This window comes from Rattus norvegicus, chromosome 2 (assembly GCF_021556685.1).
Source record: "Rattus norvegicus strain SHRSP/BbbUtx chromosome 2, alternate assembly SHRSP_T2T, whole genome shotgun sequence".
NCBI lineage: Eukaryota > Metazoa > Chordata > Mammalia > Rodentia > Muridae > Rattus > Rattus norvegicus.
This window is the reverse complement of record NC_141535.1, coordinates 26215389-26235433: the sequence shown is the minus strand read 5'-3', so window position 1 is coordinate 26235433 and position 20045 is coordinate 26215389. Positions and strand designations below refer to the sequence as shown.

Genomic DNA, 20045 nt, shown 5'->3' with positions numbered 1-20045 from the left:
AGAACACTAAAAATTAGACCTAGTCTTTTCATTTTTCAATAGAACAGAAGCTATGAAAATTATTGTGCCTACTTGAGTAGGACAGTCAAAGATCACCCAAACCTACGGTCACTACTTCAGCGGGGCCTTAAGCTATCAGAGGCCATGGCTGGCAGTCTCTCCCAGGATTCCCTCTCCCCAGGCCTCTGAGTATGTACTCAGAGATGGATTTGTCATTTTTCACTCACTAGATTCTAGTTATTAAGCTATAACCTTCATAAGGCAAGGCTTTGTTTATAGATTGATTTGTACATTTACAACAGTGCCAGACACATTAATATATGTTAGAGAACCCAGAGAGCAAACTGAGACAGTGCAGTCTACCAACTAAAGAGCTCCCTACGGGTCTCCTGCCCTTAAGGCACAAACAACACAGTCCTAGCCTTCCTTTCACCTTCCCCTCGGCTTCTGACAAAGACGTCTCTCTTATTAACAGTTAACTATTTTACCTAGGTTCCCTATCACATCCTGTCCTATGTTTCAACAATTTTCCCTTTGTCACTTTAAAAATACTTCCAGTTGCTGATTCTTTTCTCAAAGAATGCCTATATTTTTAAAAACAAAACTCAACTTCCTGAACCTTATAGAATTTTGAAGCTATACTGATTTACAGATGTGTGTGTGTGTGCGCGCGCGTGTGCGTGCGCGTGTGGAGAGAAAGGGAGAGTGTGTGTGGTGTGTGCTCTGCTCTCTCGTGCTCTGATCTCTCACTGAGCCTGGATCTAGCTGGTCTCCAGCACGTGCAGGGACACTCCTGTCTTCTTCACCTGTGGGGTATGAAGTTCCAGGCGTGTAACCGTTATGGGCATTTTACATGGTTCTGAGGATCTGAACTCACACCTTCGTGTGAATCCTCTTATTGCAGCCTTTTTCCTATACACAAGATACTCTTCATTAAAACAGATGTCTGTTTCCAATCTGCTCCTTCGTCCTGCACCCTCACTCTGTAGCAGTTTGGTTTCCAAGGCTGCGCAGTTTTCAAGGCAGAGTCTTTAAAGAACTCTGGGAGCAAACTCACTGTGCGCTCCTTACCTCCACTGGTCCCCGGTGCACCCTTCTTCAAGCTCATTTTCTTAATTTGCATGACATGTTCTCTCACCTGACAGTTCTCCCAGCTCCTCTGCCTGCTCCCAAAGTGATGGTTCCCAGAGAAGCCTAGCCTGTTCTTTTCTATAAATACCCTGCATGAGCTCATCCACACTCACAGCATCAAGCAATACTTATATAGTCTAATGATTCCCAAAACTCTATCCCTAGCCAAAGGATAAGATATCCTCAATGATGATGACCTCAACTTCCAATCACCACCTGTTTCCAGCTGTTCTCTACCTCAGTTCATGGTTAAGCAAGCTACCTTATTTATTCCCCTACTCTCCAAATTTATCTAGTTTACTGTCAGCTCTAAGATATGTCACTATTAAATCTCTTGAATCCATGCCCTAGGGCAGTGTTATAACTCAAACAATTACTCCTGACTTAACTCCTGCAACTAACCTACGTGGGAGTTAAATTCAAATGTCTTTCCATTCCAGTTACTTTTTACACACACAGCACTTGCCCACACTGTGGACTGGAGGGTTGATAAAACGCAAGGATGCTAATAACTACTAGTTGGAAATTACTCTACTGGTCACCATTACTTAAAGAATAGCATTAGCTTCCTCTTTATTCATGTCTACTTTTATGTTTTATTATATATAAGTATGTCTATTATGTAAGTTACGTGCCTATTATACAAAATGTACTTATATATAAAAATATACATGCATACAGGACGTATAATTTATAAATATATCTTGTGAAGAAAGACACTTCAAATCTTTTATGGTTACAAGCACATAAAAATACATGAAAACCACTAACCTGGGTGAAACGAACAATACTTGTAACACAATAATCATGAACTGGCTCCAGAAGCTTTCTATGCACATCTCTCTTACATACCTTACCTTTCTAACAAGGATACTTTTACTCCAAAACTACTCACCCTGTCTCCCCACCTGAACTGTCCCAGCCGCCTTCCTCACATCTTCCTTCAATTTTTCTATTTTTTCAAGTCTCAACTCAAACTTATCTGTCTATATCAAACGCCTGACTGTCCAAGGAACTTCCTTCTCTGCATGCTCAAACTCTATTACAGTATTTAGTATACTTTGTTGTTTACATGTCTATTAACAGTATCTAGCATGACTCATGACACAAATTAAGTGCTTAATGCTTTGTTTTGTTTTGTTTACAAGTGCTCAAGAGGCCCAGTGTCGGAGGACAACCCACACTTTGATTTGTCCAACGCAGCAGGGAGAGCAAGTTATGCTGGTATCTCTCTCTCTTTTTTTTGTTTTTTTGGTGTTTTTTTTTTTTGTTGTTGTTTTGTTTTGTTTTGCCTGCCCCCCCCCCAAGTATTTTTTATTTTAGTTTATGTGTAGTAGTGTTTTGGCTTCAAGTATGCCTGTGAACCATGTATGTGTCTGGTGCCCAAGGAGGCCAGAAGAGGGCGTTGCTGGGAATCAAACCCAGGTCTTCTGAAAGATCAACAACTACTCTTAGCCACTGAGCCATCACTCCAGCTCCCCAATTACATTATTTTTGAGTTTTCCGCTATTAGTTACAAACAAATTTCTAGAAAGTATTTTTGTCACCGACCAAACTCCACCCAATTACTCAATACCATCATCCCATTCTAAAGACGCCTTACAAAAATTCAAGAACTGAAGAATCAGCGATTCTGATTAAACATGGCAAATAATGAGACACATTCATCTTCCTTTTCTAAAGTCTCATTTAAGTCAAAGTGAGGGAAGAAGGAGGTATAATTCCATAGTATCAAAGAACAGAAAATGAACTTTTCAAGTTTGGGAAGCGAAGTGCACACTAGCTGAGTTGGCAGTCCAAGGGAATGTGAACGGAACCACGAAGAAAGAATTTAGGGAACAGCCTGCTGACCGGAAGACAGAGGCAAGGTGACTGCAGAGGGCTGAGGTGCGGGACTTAACTAGGGCTTTGCTGAAATTTTAATAAGGAGCACTGGGATCCCGACTCTACCTCCGTTCTAACATCAATACCTTTTCCACAAAAGGGAGAAGAGCTTGAAACAGGAGCATTAGGAGAACAGGCTACAAACAGAGCCAGACCCTCCCAAAAGACCCTCCCTCCCCCGTAACAGGAAATATACTTACCTTATCTCAGAATTCTAAGAGGTGCAGATGTGTGTGTGTGTGTGTGTGCGCGCGCGCAGAACCTTCTTTAAAGAAATTAAAATCGCATATGTGTGTGAAAAGAGGTCTGTTATCCAACAAACGGGCAGTTCATAAAGAGTGAAGAGGAAACGGGTAAGAAAATATTCCTGGCCAGGCAAGATAGCACACATCTATAATCCAGCATTTAGAAGGCTGAGGCGGGATAGTTTAAAGCATGAGTTATGGAATAAGACCCTGGCTCAGGAAATAGGGAGAGGAGGAAATTATTCCTTTAAAATACAAGGAAATCTCCAAATTTAGGGAGATGCGTTTGCAAATGCTAAAGAACAAATGATTAGAAAGTGAAAACGAAAGCAGAGCCGGGAGTCTAGCTCAGGGCAGAGCGCTTGCCTAGCATACAGGAGGCCAAGGGTTCAATCCACAACACTGCAAGTACATGGACAAATACGAGCATTCAAGAAAAACACCCCGTGCTTTATCATCTAGAAGGTTCAGACCATCAACAATACAAGAAACAAATGGCAGAAACAATCGGCTTCCACAGCACTAGAAACTACAGCACAGTAGCTTAGGAGTCTTTACAAAATGTTCTTCTAAATAAATACACTCAACTGCTGGAAGAGAACAATTCTACATATATAACACCTGAAAAAGTTATCTTCTACCTCACCCAGAATTTTATATATATATTCATATATATAAAATTTATAACATATAATAATATGTATGTAATAATTATAGCAAAATGTGTTGTTAAAACACAAAAGACATACAGTATCCAGCAAATGGACTAAATGAGAAGGGAAGTTCTGGAAGGCATAGAGAGTAACCAGTCCATGTAGAAACAGAAGTATAAATGGCAATTCTTAAAGGTTAAAGACTTCGAAAAAAAAGAAGAAGAACCATGTGCAGTTGGTATGATATGCCGATTTTAAGATGGCCTCCGTCTGCCATTTCCTTGAGGGCACTTTGTGCATAATCCCCCCCCCCCCCCCCCAAGCAGTGGTTCTCAACCTGTGCTTTCACAGGGGTCATCTAAGACCACAGTTAAACCCAGATATTTGTATTATGATTTATAATAGTAGCAAAACAGCAATTTTACGGTTGTGGTTCAACACAACATGAAGAACTGTAGTCAAGGCTCACAGCATTAGAAGGTTGAGGACACTGCTCTGGAGCAGATGAACTGTTGACTATAGAGCAGGGGTGCACACAAATCTGCTGACTGCAAGGTAATCAACAGGGAGATTATTATCCTAAGTGGTCCAGATCTATGCAGATGAGTTCTGTAAATGGAGAGCCAAGGAGGCTCCTTGGTCTGGAAGGCACACGGCAAGCAAAGAAATTAATTCTAGAGACAACAGGAATATGAGTCGGTGTCAATGATCCCAATCCTAGCTTCCACCTGGAAGATTCAGCTATCACTGCCTGGACAATTTACCCACAGAAACTTCCATATAATAAATTATCTTGAAACAATAAATTGTTTTAAGCCAGTAAAATCTTACTAGCTTGTCACAGAGCAATAAAAGCCTAATATTTATGACACACAATGCAACCTGAAACTAAGTAAAAATCAGTAATTTAGAATAAAATCATATTTTTTCCTAAAACAGAACACCTCAGAAGTCAAAGCTACATCAGGTATTTTTATAAACAATGCATTTTAAAATGCCAGAAAGCAAGAGAAACCATTAACAGAAAATGGTCATACCTGTTAAGTATGGCTAAAGACGCTCAGGTTCAAAGGGATTGGCTTCAGACTGCCCTGGATCTTCTAAATTACAAAGAATAGGTCTGCTGCTAAATCAGGTGCTCCTGCCCCCAGTTTGTCAAAGGGTTTTTCTAACTTTAGAGTCTATGGATCGTGCCTAGGGAAGGAGGTAGGGAGGGAATGGGAGACAGAGGCACTTTAAGAATCAGATAAGCTTTCTGACTAGACAGAAGTTCTCACTTTCCTGAGTTTCACTGAAGGAATGCAAGCATCCCTCAGTAAGGTCACTAGCGTAGCAGGAGCAGGGGCAGGAGCAGGAGCAGGAGCAGCAGCAGCAAACTCACGAGAACAATTTTGGTTTTCTTTTTAACAAGCCCTCTAGGTGGTGCTGATAGAAGCTCACAATTGAGAACCACTAATCTAGTGTTAATTTCTGCCCATATCATTCTATAATCTAGTTTTCTTCCTGCTGTAAGCTCAAAAACTGCATCTGACCTAACATTCCACAGTTGCTATAAATGATAATAATAATAGTTTGTAGAATCAATAATAGATCAGGCTAGAGATGTGCTTCTTTGACTAGAAGGGTTTTAGAACAATGTGTTTAGGATGTGGATGGTCTCTCTGCTCTCTCAGTCCTTACTAACTTTTAACCTACGCCTTTTAACCATGTGTGCTTCTGACTAGCTAATGGCTTCACTAGAGTTCAGGAGGAAGTAATTACAAAAGAAGGACAAATCTAGGGACTAGAGAGATGGCTCGACACTTAAGAGCATATGCTGCTGCTCTTAGAGGACCTGGGTTCAAATCAGAACCCACATGGCAGCTCAGAACAGTCTGTAACTCCAGTTACAGGTGATCCCTCTTCTGCCCTCCATGAGCACCAGGTAAGTGTGTGGTATAACATTCATACACATGAAAGAAAATACTTTTTTAAACAGTGATGACAAAGTAGAATGTGGTACAGTATGGCCCAGCTTTTGCTTACAGATTAGAAATGCAAGTGACATAGAGACCATGTGACTCAGAAGCTGCAATGTTTTACCCTGGCCTTCCACATGTAGGTCTGTGCTTTTTAGCACAGGGAAAATATTCCAAAATGACATCTTAAGTGTCGTCCCTCCTCCCTGCACCAGCCTGAGATCTTCAGAGAAGAAAGATTCTATCTGCATAAGTATTCCAGGGGCTGAAGTGCCCAGTAACTACAAGGAGGGCTTGGCTTATAAAAATTTCAATTTAAAAATCACTGAAACGCTCTATACCAAACATGTGCAATAATGTTGAATCACTTAAAGTACTTCAATAGATTCCAAATCTAATGCATTAAGCAGATTTAAACACATTAAAGTAAAATGCAGGGTTTCATCATCTTAAAGACAAGAGACATGCATTTAAGGAACTCACCAAGATACCGAGCTTGCACTAAATGCGAATGTTTTATTAGAACTATAAGGGACTAAACACAGCTCTCCGAAGTCATCACTGAGCAACCATTCAGGTTCCCTGAACCAATGACAAAAGCTCCAGCAGCTGCAAGATTCAACACATGCTCTGTCACTTCATAGTTGTGCAACATTCCACTAGTCACGTGTTCCTATGGAGCCCTTTCTCTATAAAGATGCAAACAGCATTAATACTCTGGTAACTGTCAACAGAACAGTCCTTACATTTAAAACAGGTTTTTGCTGGAACAGTACAATAACTACTTTTTGGTCAATCTTGAACATAATGAACCAAAATGTTAGGTGTAAAAGCTAAAACTGATAAAATGCCTAGATTACTATATGTATGTGCAGTTACTGACTTAATGTATTCATTCCAGAGAAAACACATACTTCAGAAAGACTCAAAGCAATTCACTAGTCTTCCCAGAAACATGGCAGTACTTACAGCCCTCCTCCCCATATTTTTGTATATACAAACACACTTTATGTATGCAGTCCTGAATAATACACACTCTTGTACATTCTGCATTCATTTCATTACTTTATGTGACTGCCTACGCTCATCTTTGTGCACTATATGCCTCCGGTGCCCAGAGGCCAGAAGAAAACATCGGATCCCCTGAACTGGAGCTACAGATGGCTGTGAGCTCCCATGTAAGTTTTTTGAATAGAACCCAGGCTCTCTTGGAAGAGCAGCCAGTGCTCTTAACCACTCAGTCGTTTCTCCAGCCCCAGTTATACACTTTTGCATCATGGCAAAGACTACCATCTTTGAAAATACTGCGAGATTAGCTTCCTGCCACATTAAAAAAAAAACAAAACTGTAAATTTACCTATGGATTAAATCCTGACACTCAAAATACACTAATTTGGCACAAAATAAATGTAAACAGTAACACCGTCATTACTATCTTATACTTTATTCCATATTAACATTGAAACAGTAACACAAACATATATATAACACTAATAAAATGCCAAATGAATTCAATAACGAAAAAACACAATTAAAATTCTGCACATTACTTAAGCTAAATATATACGTAATCAAACTCTGTTCTAAACGTTTATAGCTACAGCCTTGGATCAACACTGCTGTCCATCTTGGCCAGAGAAGCTTCCTATCCCAGTGACATTCAACACAGAGACTCTGAACTGGTAAGATGCTGAAAAATAAAAATGCATAGCCCATAACTGCACGTCTGTCTCATACCCTCCAAGACCCAGGAGACAGCAAGGAAGAGGAAGCAGAAACACTGTTAAGTGCTAGGAAAGCAGTTTTCAGCCTGTGGGTCATGACCCCTTAGGTCAATCTCTATCTCTAAAAATATTTACAGCATGACCCATGACAGTAGCAGGATCAGTTATGAAGGAGCAACACAAACGATTTCACGGTGTGTGGGGACTGTCATCACAGCATGAGAAACCGTATTAAGGATTACAGTATTAGGAAGGTTGGGAACCACTGTAGAAGAGTCCTATAAAATGCTGGTTTCTATGTGTGACATGGGCAATCTCATCAGGAACACACACACAGCAGCTATGACCACATGCACTTGCACAGACCCACAGACCCAATTCAAAATAACAGGCAAAAGTGGGAAGGGGCGAGTTGGCAAGGAGGAGGGTATCTATACGAGAAGGAAACAGGAGAGGGCAATGGGGCGACTGTGTTCACAGCACAATGCATACACGCATGAACTTGTCAAAGACCTAACAAAATAAACAAGCTCTTGATTGTTAGCAGAAAAAGTAAAAGAACATCCTGCAAGATCTAGAACTACCTGTGCTTTTCTAATCAACAAAGAACCTCTAAAAAGTCAGGTTTAAGGGTTTTGTTTGTTTGTTTTTGTTTTTGTTCTGAGTCAAGGTTTCTCTATGTAGCCCTGGTACTCACACTATAGGTCAGGCTGGCTTTGAACTCAGAGACCTGCCTACTTCTGCCACCTGAATGCTGAGACTTAAGGCATGTGCCACCACGCCCAGATCTTCACTCAGTTGAACCCCAGTGATACTTAGGGATCCCGAGTGATACTAAGAGAGGAGCAGAGTCCTTATTAAGTACTATGATGGAAGCTGGCAGGGCAATTAAGCAAACCATATACACTTTAATGTTAGCAGCCCAAAGACAGGCATTCAAAACAACAGCGAAAGAGCAGCACTTTACAGAACAGGCCAAAAAGCTAACGGGATAGTAGGTTTAAGTTTAGGAATATCGGAGGATATAAGGATAACATTTTTCTGAGTTGAGATGCCAGGATCTTTGATTGTTTATTCCATTCAAGATATTTTACTAGGGAATCATTATGAGCCTAACAGGAGAAACTGAAAGTAACCAGGGATGAAAATTCCAAATCACAAAAATACTTCACAGAATAACCCTGGGACATCTCACAAATTCTTAAGAAAAACAAAAAAGCTACAGTAAGCTCCCATGTTATCCTGAGACATACATAAGTACAAAAAAGAATCTATATGGTCTACCTATAATAAATAAAATAAAGACCTAACCGAATTACTAGAAATATGCATTTTTCTGTATCTAAAAACGGGACCTAATCTACTCAAATCCTTTCAGCTAATTTTGCAAGTATGGTTCTGTGTTATAAACTCATCTGTTAGGAAAGACCCATGTGATTTACCCACAAAAACACATTAGAGGTAAGGCTCCCACTGCCTTCCTGTCTCCTTGAGGCAGTAGTACAAGCATTGGATCCAGAACCTCAGCTTGCTGGGCAGGTTATTCCATTACTGAGCTGTACTCCCAGGACCTCTGAGCTTCTTTTATAAAGACTCAACGACTAAAAACAGTGTGGAACTAGAAACAAGTCCTATTTCTGTATCTAAGATGTCAAGGACATGCTCTTTCACGGTCTTCTGGACACTGCAGCACGGAACACATAGATCCAGATGTGACATTAGATATAAGGCATGGTGACAATGACTTTACAAAACTTAACGCGGTGATGAAAATGCTATTCTTGACTGAAGACACGGTTTTTGTTTCACTTCCATTGTAATTCTTATTTGGTAGTTTTACAAAAAGCCATCAATTCTTACAACGCTTCTGCCTTAGGATTTGGTAGCAACCTTTTCATTTCAAAGATAAGGAAGAGCTCTTCGTGCTTTATAGAACCCAGAAAGAAAATACCCAGAGCTAGAGATGGCTCCACGGGTTAAAGCAAACCAACCCCAGCAAATGTGAAGCCTGCTGTGAGGTCTGGATCCCCAGAGCCCATGTAAAGCCAGGTGGGTGGGACGACGCTGGAACTCCAGAAGGGACATGGAAACAGAGACTCCCTAAAGCATGCTGGCTAGACTAGCCAAAAATGGTGAGCTCCAAGTTCAGCAAGAGATCCTGCTGCCATCTAAGATGGAGAGCTATTGAGAAAGACACTGATGTCAATCTCAGGCCTCCATAAGCACACCTACACACAATGACATGCCCCCTTCCTACATGCATGCAAACGCCACCCTCCTCCAGACACGCATTCACTTAAAAAGAAAAAAAAAAGCAAGATACCCCTAGGTTAGAGTTAACATTTCAATAATATTAGGTTTTAAAGAGATTAAGATGATTTTTCAAAAACTGCAAGGGTAAAAATTATAAGGATAAAACATTGACTAGACTTTTTTTTTTAGATTTCATAAACAATTTTGTTTTCTAATTAAAAAATGAGAAAAATATTTGGTCAGCCTACCTTAAAAATAGAAACGATAATTGAGTATAAATGAAATTCAGTTAAAAATTACTTTAGCTATACAAAAGCCATAATGGATTTAAGATCCATTATAGCTTTTTTGAAACTATAAAAACAAGACAAAAATAAAAGTAGAGAAAAAAGACAAAATATTAAAGAGATGCTGACAATTACTCATAAATGTCTTTAAAAACAAAAACAAAGAAGAAGGATTAGCTTGGTTTTGGACTGTTTTCCCTTCTCCTTCCTTAGACACTTAGGAACGCAAACGACCAACACGCTAGAAACTTAGCATCTTACGGGAAGACTATCAGTGTGTATGACGTGTTAACCATTAAAACACGAATGGAAGCTGAGTAAGGTACCCCCAACACTCAAGGACTGAGGTAGCTATGGATCACAAGGTCAGACCACCTGGGTACAAGAAAAACCTTTCATAAGTAGGACGGGTTGGGGATGGAGAAGGGGAGAGAGAGAAAGAGGAAGGAAAGGAGGAAGGGGTTCCAATAAGGAGAAAATGTGCTGTTATTTTTAAGATTTTATTCATACACTGACTGGGGTCTTGTTGCTGAAATCTTACCTATACTCCTATTCAGAAAGGATTAACAGTTTTAAGGAGTACTTAAGTTTTAAGTGGCACATACCTGTAAGGCCACTATCACAGGAGCTGAAGCAGTAAGACCAAAGCTGGAGGCCAATCTGAGTTACTAAGCAAGACCCTGGTGTCTCAAGTAAAAAAAAAAAAAAAGAGCTGCGTGGTTTTTTCCAGTTCTCATCCATGGACTTAAAGCTATCTAAAAGTTCCTTTTTACATACAAATTCTTCCGTAATTAATTTGAACTCTTACAATACCTCAAAATTACTCAGTGGGGGAAAAGGGGGGGGGGGGCTGGAAGATGGTGCAGCAGTTAAGAGCACTGACTGCTCTTCCAGAGGTCCTGAGTTCAAGTCCCAGCAACCACATGGTGGCTCACAACCATCTATAATGGGATCTGGTTCCCTCTTCTGGTGTGTCTGAAGACAGCTACAGTGTACCCATATATGTAAAGTAAATAAATATTTTTTTTAAACTTTAGAAGTTTCTGATCTCCAAGAAAATCTTACTTTTACAAACAATGTATCTTGCAAACTTCATTGTCTCCACTGAGTATGTGAGCCACAAATCTTAAGGTATTAAACACAAGCAACACAGACAAAAGCCTGCGCGTTTCATTTAACTAGACAGGTCCTAACTAGACATACTAGAGCTAGCTAAAACAGTTATTTAAGCCTAGAGATAGGAATGGAGGATACCAGATAATGCTGAATATTTGGGATTCATTTTCCTGTCCTTCTATTCAGTTAGCAACATCCAAGACAGAAAGAAAGCTCAAAGGCAGAACAGAGCTGATCTTTTGAAATGTGAATCCTTTTATCTTGGCTGTCAGTAAGCAAGCATAAGGACAGTTTCTCTTGTCACCTCTCCAACTCATTGTTTCACAGCTCTCCTAAGTGCCTCTTATGTGAGTACACCACGCAGTTCCCAACACTGCTAACTCTACTTGAAAACTGCTAGTTCTAAAGTCCAATGACATATTCCTCTGTCCTCCCTCTGCACACTACGGCCTCCCAGTGATGTCATTTCCATTCCACTGCCCAGCCAGAGTCACTGTTTTAGCTTGTGGCTTCTACAGGACATACAAATCTGAATTAGCATAGCCTTTTCTCACCACTCCCCTGATCCTTCTTGTTAGTGCTTTGCTTCCTTCTGGTCCCATACTGGTCCTCCCACACCATCAAGAACTATGTTTTTCCAAATTGCCAGTTGCTACCACAGGTTTGTTAAATCCAATTACTGGGTCTTCACAATCATTTCTTCTTGAAAATGAAATGGAATATAATTGAATAGAAACTATCAGACTGCATTACATAAAGTAAAAACATTATTTTATGTCATTTTATATTTAAATGAGTACTAGGTCACGGCATAAAAATGTAAGCTGACAATGGATATCTTTTATTAACTGTCTGGCCTTAAAAGCAAACAAACAAAACAAAACAACCAGGCCCAAGCTGGTCTCCAACTCCAGATCCTCCTGCCTCACTTTTCTGAGGACAGGGTGTATACGGCATGGCACACATGCCTGTCTCTTAGGTTTAAAGACCAGTCTATAGTATAACCCAGTCTTTCATTGGCCTCCAAACCTCTAGCCTAGCTCTGGACAGTTCTGAGGACTCACTCTCTCTATCAAAGGAGCCCATACAAGCAAAGCTTTTATGCAGTGCTGCTGCCAATCACTGTTTACCTAAATGACCTCCAATGTGTCCACAAGGCCTTTTAGTATTCAATATCACCTCCTCCAGTCTTTTTATCTTTCCTATAGCCGCAAATGTCCCCTCATACGAATGTACTGTGGGCTTCACAAGTGCCCCACTTTTACCTCTTCCAACTTCACACCTTACTTTAACCTTGTTCCCCAGTTCTAAACTATAAACTCCTTCAGGGAGGAAGCACATTTCACTGCCTGTACACCAACACTCAGCTAGGTCTATGCCACATAACTGGTGCTCAAAGTTTGGTAAAATTAAGAAAGAAGTAAGGACTTGCACCTAAGTCGTTAGGCGCCTTTACAAAGTGCACTCCTCTCGTGACGGTGGATCAACATTTCCACATTTTTGCTACCAGCCCCGCCTTAAGCAAAATGAGACCCCAGGTAATAATGTAGCAGAGTACCCACTTCCTGCTTTAAGGCAAAAGGGCTCAAAGTTTGCAAAGTCAGGTAGATACCAGAACAAAAATTTCAACATTCTTTTGTAGGGACCACCCCCCCCCCATTTTATACATAACTATCTCTTAATAGAGACAGGCATCACTAAGCTACATAAAAACAAAAAAGTAGCACAAAATAACTGGCTGCGGTGGCTTGATGTCTGCTGCCTTCTCCAGTGTTCTGACAGAGCTGCAGACACCCTGCTACCCTATAATAAACTACTAGGGATGTGCCTAATGGGCACTCCTCCTGGAGATGCTGAAGCTTCTGGTGGGTTTCACTTTACATATTCGATCGTCTTTATTTGTAAGGTTTCTGACATCCTCCATTTTACACACCCATGCTCCTGACCTCACTCCAATTAAAGACGGTGCGGGCAGCTTTGACAGACTCTGCCGACTGCTGGTTTTGGCTGTTCTTTTCCTTTTCCACAGAGTTCATAAACTAGGATTACGGGAGTCATTTTTTCCTACCTAATCATTTATTTTTGGTTGAAAAAATAATTTCTTTACTCCCTAACTATACCTATGATTAAGGTAAATGTAAATCCTATTATAACTTAATATTAATCAAAATCCCATCTGTAATATATAAACTTATCCACATGAAAGTTCGGATATTCATCCAAGTAAGGTAATTTAAGGACTGCCTGGGAAAACTTTAAAGGTCATAACATTAACTTACGTTTCAAAGAGGCCCAGATGGCTGTGCTTATTCACTTACAAAGGGTGGAACCGCCCATAAATGCCTTTGCTGTGTATTTTCTTCTATTTCCACCTACCCTTCCTCTTTCACCAATGCAGATAAACCAAGTCACCCTCAGTAAGAAAGTGTCACATTGCCAAGTGTAGATTTCAGTAAGTAACACTCAGCTACCATCATGGCCATGAAGTTTTGGAGGGGCAAATTCAAATTATATCTATCACTCGCCAGGCAGAACTCTATTACAGCGTTATTTTACGTGTCATTTTTAAGTTTTATTCATTCTTTAAATTGAATAACGTGTATTGGTGTTTTGCCTGCATGCATGTATGTATGTGCACCACTTGCAAGCCTGGTGCCTGCGGTGGTCAGAAGAGTGTATCGGATCTCTGGGAACTGGAACTACAGAGGGTTGTGAACCACCATGTGGGTGCTGGGAATCAAACCAAAGTCCTCTTGAAGAATAAGTGCTCTTAACTCCCGAGCCATCTTTCCAGCCCTTAAAATGTAATTTTAACAAAAAGACAAGTGACTCATTTATAAACAAATTATGGTAAGTAGCTAAATGGATTTCCTGTAGGTAGCTTAATTTCCTATTTCAAATAGTAGTGTCCTTAGTACCTATCTCACTCTTCATCTGGTAAAAAAAAAAAAAAAGAGCATTCCTGTAATGTAAGAGATGCATAACTGATTCTCCTCTTTGACGATGCTACTCCAGTCTGAGGGACGCAGCATACTCCGTGAAAAACTATCACCTGATTTTGTGTGTAGGTGAGAGTGCACGACACTCCAACACGGCTTACAAAACACATTTCAAACGGTGGGAAGTCAAATGTTTCCAATATTAATTTTTTTTAGTATTTTCTCATTTGGTGAAACCGACCAGAACACTTTCTAACACCTTCATTTCCTAGCTTCCATGCTTAAACACATTAGAAGAAAAAAAGTCAACTGCTGACCATTAAATGAGGAAAGAAAGAAAATCATTTTTACAGGTTGGAAAACTCTTACACTCCTCATTTTACCGACAAGAATACAGCCCATAAAGGTTAAGTAATTTGCTGAAGGTCACTTTGCTACTAATAGCAGAACCAGAAATAGAATAAGGTATTTTAATTACATTCTTATCACTTGTCATTTAAGTATTAAAAATAATTATCAACTCATAATTAATTCCTGAGGAAGAACTGCTATGACACATGACTACATTTTCAAAGTTGTATAAGCCAATAAACTTCGAATTGTAATTACTAGGGCAAAAAAGCAACTATTCAAGAACTTTATAAAGTGTGTGTTCCTAAGCTATCACAATGAATTTCAAAATCCATCATTCCAAACCTCGTTCCTCAACTACTTTTTTATCGGTGCTAGTTGGACCTGAGGAAGAATGCAGAGACAGCACTGACAATCCACTAAAGAAATGCGAAGATCCCCACTCCATAACACAGGCTTCCAGCTTAATTAAGGAACTAGCATTTTATTATGCAGCAGTGTTAGAATGAAAAGTTTAGGAAATGCACTCTAGGCTGGCTTTGGGCTATGCCGAATATGTAAATCTGACACTGTTGGCACAAGCTAAAGGTTTGAGCTTAAAAAGAAACAAAACAGAGAAGTGAACACGTTCCTTCAATCAACAGCTTGCCTCTCCAGCACCCACACCGTTTAGATCGAAACAGCCTGAGATTTCCGTTTAATGCCCAGTAAACCAAGCTGTATATTTGGTTTCGGATGTTCAAGGATAGAACAGGGCACTGCGAGGGCAGCAACTTACAAGGGATCAGTTCCAAGGACTGGAGTCTAACCACTCACTACAATCCCCCCTTTGGACAGCTGATCATTTCTACAAAGTACTGGCAGAATGTGCAGCTTTGAACGACACCGCCAACCAAACCTAAGATAGCAAAATTTAGTGACCTATACAGCGGTTCGGTCTATTAGGAGGTTCAGGGTAGACAAGTGCATTGTCTTCATATATATCATTAATAAAACTGTAACTGAGTTACAAACATTACACATTCTAATTAGGACCTCTGGTGTCACTCTACAATAATACAAATATAATCTGTATTTTAAAGTAGTACCCGTTTTCCAAGGGATCGAATTTAAAAACATGGTCACCATCACCGCTCAACTGCACACACGCATAAGCAGATTTAAAGCTGTGATAAGCACAAAATCCTTACCCCATTTTGCCCAATGAAAACTTGCTCTGAAGTTTCTGCTCTTATGCTACAGAAATAACTTCCAAGGAATTTTCTCCGTCTGTTATTTTGCAGTTGCTTTTCCACCCCCGAGATCTTTTCCGGAGGCAACTCAACGAGGCAGACAATTCAGTTAGTTCTTGTCGGTAAAATGATTTCACTCGCGCTGACACCAAAACGTTCAAACATTTGGAATTTGAAAAGGTTGCGCGGAGAATATAGCACTTTAACTATTCCATAAAATTAGTGTACGTGTAGAAAAACGCAAAAGCCAGCTTCAGTGAGTCTGATAAAAAATGAGTTCGCTGATCATTTCGCTCACGTCTTCCACGACACTCAAGCAGCCAGGTTACTCGGCCTTTGGGCTAAGGCGGTGGGTTCAAATTTCACCACACCAGGTCCCTGGGGGTGGAGCGTGCAACCCAACGCGACGTGCACTTGAATAAAAATTCTACGGGTAGCAATTCCACTGTCTCCCTTACATTAAAAAAAAAAAATTATAAAGAAGAAATCTCGAAGTGCAAACCCCAGCCGCTCGCGATGTGCACAGCACACCACATTGGAATCTGTCCTTTGAATGTTCGTTCTCCTAAGACTCGGAGCAGAGAGGAGGTGGAGAGCAGGCAGAGAAGGCTGGGAAGGATCGATTCGTTCTCACGAGGAGCATCAGCGGAGCCATTTCCAGGCTGGCGGCTAGCTGGGGGCGCAGCGGCCGCCGGGGAGCAGCGCAGGGGGCCCGAGCCCACCTCCCACGGCTTCCCGGCCCCCGCCGAGCACAAAGGAGCCCCGCTCGCGGCCGCCCCCTCTTCCCGCCTCTCCTCGCAGCACCCGCGGCCTCGGGCTCCGGGCCGCGGAGAATGAATGAATCAGAGAACCCAGCCCCGCGCGGTCCCCCGCACCCAGCCCCCAAGCTCCCGGCGGTCGCGCGCTGAAGCGAGAGGCTCGCGGCTCGTCTGAGGCACGGCAGCCGCGGCTCGTGCCCCCACCCCGGCTCTTCTCTCCCGCTCCGCGCCGCCTCACATTCCCAGGGCCGCCGCTGCCTCCTCACACTCCCCTCAGCGGCCGCCTCCGCCGGCCCGGGCGGCCTGGCGCCCGTCGCTGCCTCTGACTCCACAGAGCGGGTTCCGAACCGAGCGCAGCCGAGGGCGCCGCTTCCCAGTCCGCGCCGCCGGCGTGAGGCGAGCACGGCAGCGGAGCAGGAGAGGGGGCGGGGCGGGGCGGGGCAGTGAACGCGGCCCTCCCGGCTCGAGGGGCGGAGCGCCGCCGCCGCCGCAGGCCCGCGGAGGAGGTGGGGCTCGCTGGAGGCGGGGCACGGGCTCGGACCCGGCGGTGAGGATCAACCCCGGAGGGGATAAGCCGGCCGGTCCGTCGGTCCGTCCCTTTTTTCTTCCCCTCCCCTAGCGGCGGGCAGCGGGCGGACAACACGCTCGGCTCCTGTGCTGGCTCTGGACGGCCTCGTCCGTTCCACACGCCAGGTGCTCGCGCTGTGTCTCCATCCTCCCCGCAGGAGGACCTTTAAATAGCTACGTCAGCGCGCTCCTCTCCGCACATACGTCACCCTCCGCTCACGTCACCTTGTGCGGGGGATGATGTCACGCGGCCGGAAGTACTGCTAAATTAGGGAAGGAGCTGGGGGAGGCGGGTTGGGCGAGCTGTTCGGTGCCCACCTGCTCTGGTTTCTCTCGCTTCTCCTTAAAGGCCAAGGCGCCGGAGACTGTCTGTGGAGAGCTTGGAGAGGGAGCGCCGGGAGGAGGTTTCCTTGCACAAATGTGCCAAATGCGAATGAATCACTCATAGCAACAGTGCCGAAGTGCCGCCGGTAAAGTCCTGTCTCCCTCTCCCACTGGGTTTGCCGCAGCATCCCCGGGCTGTTCACATCCCAAGCGGCAGGGAAAAGTGGGAGGGAGAGTGATCACTACTGGTAGACTTGCGGGGAACCACCGTTAATTTTAGGAATCATGAATACCATTCTGAACATGGTCAACTTTTAAGCTTTCTCCCCACTAATGGCATGCATTTTGACTTAAAGAAAAAAAGTAGAGCTAGGAACAAACCTCTTGTTTGGATAGCAGTTAAGGCAGAGGGAGATTTCCAAGTGTTCTAAATGTTGCTGTTCCCAACATAGCCATGGTTCTGTAAGGCATAATGAGTCAAATTCATTAAAGTAAAACTTAGTTCCCTCAGATAATTACTCTTCTACAGCATCGCAAATGCCAACGAATCTCCTCAGGTCTGACTTACCGAGGATATGAATTACAATCCAGAAACAAAGTCCTACTTTATTAGCAGAAACATACATTTGGGTTACTTTTTTTTTTTTTTGAATGTTGAAAGCACAATACCTCTCGAGTCTCTTTTCATTTTCTATGTGGCAAGGATGATTGGCCATCCATACATTTATAGCTACATGTGTGAAATTGTGTTTTTGAAATCGTAAAGTTTTAAAACGGCCTTATATTAAGAGCCTTCTATTAGACTCACAGAATGAGCTTCGCTATTATTTGATTTAACTTGACAATCGTGGTTCAGAAATAGAATTGCTGCACACTGCTGAAAGCCATTACTACTTCAGTTGCTCTGTAGATTCAGTGACCACTTCTTACAAACTAAAGTCATTTGACATTAAACAAAACATTCAAAACCTGAAGTGACCCGAAAATCCAGGATGTAGTACTATTATGAAATCATGAAATCGTCCGTAGAAGAATAGTACATCAATACCAATGCAGTTCAAGATAAAATCAGCTAAAATTCTATAGATTATGCCAGGAGTTGTGGGTTTTGTTCTGCCTTAAACTCCTGGGTTCTCCCTAGTCCCTCCTGAGCAACAGGAGAATGTCCCTTGCTTGCCTGCTATATATGATTTTTTTTTGTTGTTTTTTTTTTTGTTTTTTTTTTTTTTTTGAGCTGGGGACCGAACCCAGGGCCTTGTGCTTGCTAGGCAAGCGCTCTACCACTGAGCTAAATCCCCAACCCTATATATGATTTTTAATACATGTTTTTAATGTTAACATATTCTGAATTAAGCCACAGTGATTTTAAGCCTTTTTAAAAAAATTTTTTTTTTGCATTGACATTTTCTTGCTCAAGTTTGGACCCCAAGATTAAAGGGCAAAGTGTTAGGACCGATTTGTAACTAATCAGACTGCCTAGTCATTTATCTGAACATTATAAAGTTATGATCTTGCTTTAAATTTGAAATATTAAAAAGACTGAGAGGTCCTTTTTCTTACATGTGTGTATGCATGTGTGTATGCATGTGCATGTGCTGGCACGTGTGTACATGACAAGAATAAAGATCAGAGATTTAATGTGAGGAGTCTTCCTTGATTGCTGTCCACCTTCAATCAATAAGGTCTCTCTCAGCCAAATTCAGCTCAAGGTTGGGCTAATCCAACTAGCCATCTTACTCCGAACATCCAGTCTCTGCCTTCCCAGTACTGGAACTACAGGTGAACTGCCAACTGTCTAATACTGATAGAAACTGGTATGGTTACATTTCAGACAAATTGAGCTTTTTACTTAAATCTAAAAATACGAAAACAATGGCACTGTTATCTTTCGAATAATGTTGCCTTGTGATCTCTGCAAAGTGAAATGCAAAGTGTTGTTATCTCTAAAATAAAAAACTCTTTAGAAAACTACTTTCCATCTGAAGTAAATCTCTATTAGTCCAGCGTTAACTAACTCTTATTTTGCCTTTTCACACACTTCATTCACGCCTATGATTATAGCTTCCTCCCATTTGCGTTCTTTCTCAAACTGATTTTCAACCAACTTCCAAGACTGTGTGTCAGCTGCTCCGTCCGGTGCCTTTAGAGTGGCCCTTTGCTCAGTCTGCCTCTCACAGGGTGGGGTTTCTTCTCGGCTGCCTCTTGCCAGCTGAAAGAGAGCAACTTTTTGTACGAGCATCTGACGGCTCGCTGTGATATGGTTACTCAAAACCTAGATGACGGTTTCAGCATCTCATTCTGGCAATAATCGGCCAAGGCTTGTCCTTTCCCGTTTGTGTGGATTCACATATCAGGAAGTAGCTTTGTGCATATCGCCAAAGGTGTAAGGGAACCCAGAAACAGTCTGAGACACGTCCTAGGGAAAATAAATGCCTTCCCACCCTACTTTGAAACAATTCTAGTGCACTTTCTATGGGAGTCGGGAGAGCCACCATACGGCTTTTTCTCTACTGATAAATGTCTTTTCTGATGAAATGAGCTGTCTTACCATAAATTCCAACTCTTAACTTCCTTATGCTGTCTTAAAGTTCTGAACTTCCTAGAAAGGAATGGATTTCTTCAC

The 20045-nt window shown here is 42.0% G+C and overlaps 1 protein-coding gene across 2 annotated transcripts in view; it reads right to left on the bottom strand.

Moving 5' to 3' along the window:
* Homer1 (homer scaffold protein 1) overlaps nucleotides 1-17242 on the bottom strand; it is a 110481-nt gene extending 93239 nt beyond the window's left edge. Inside the window, exon 1 of one of the 2 annotated variants that reach the window (XM_087620659.1) lies at nucleotides 15732-17242. In XM_087620659.1, the coding sequence (XP_087476785.1) occupies nucleotides 15732-15736 (5 nt within the window). In that variant the 5' untranslated portion in view covers nucleotides 15737-17242. The remainder of the gene's footprint in view (nucleotides 1-15731) is intronic. The other variant, NM_031707.2, reaches the window with a different exon arrangement.
* Nucleotides 17243-20045: the final 2803 nt, after the last annotated feature.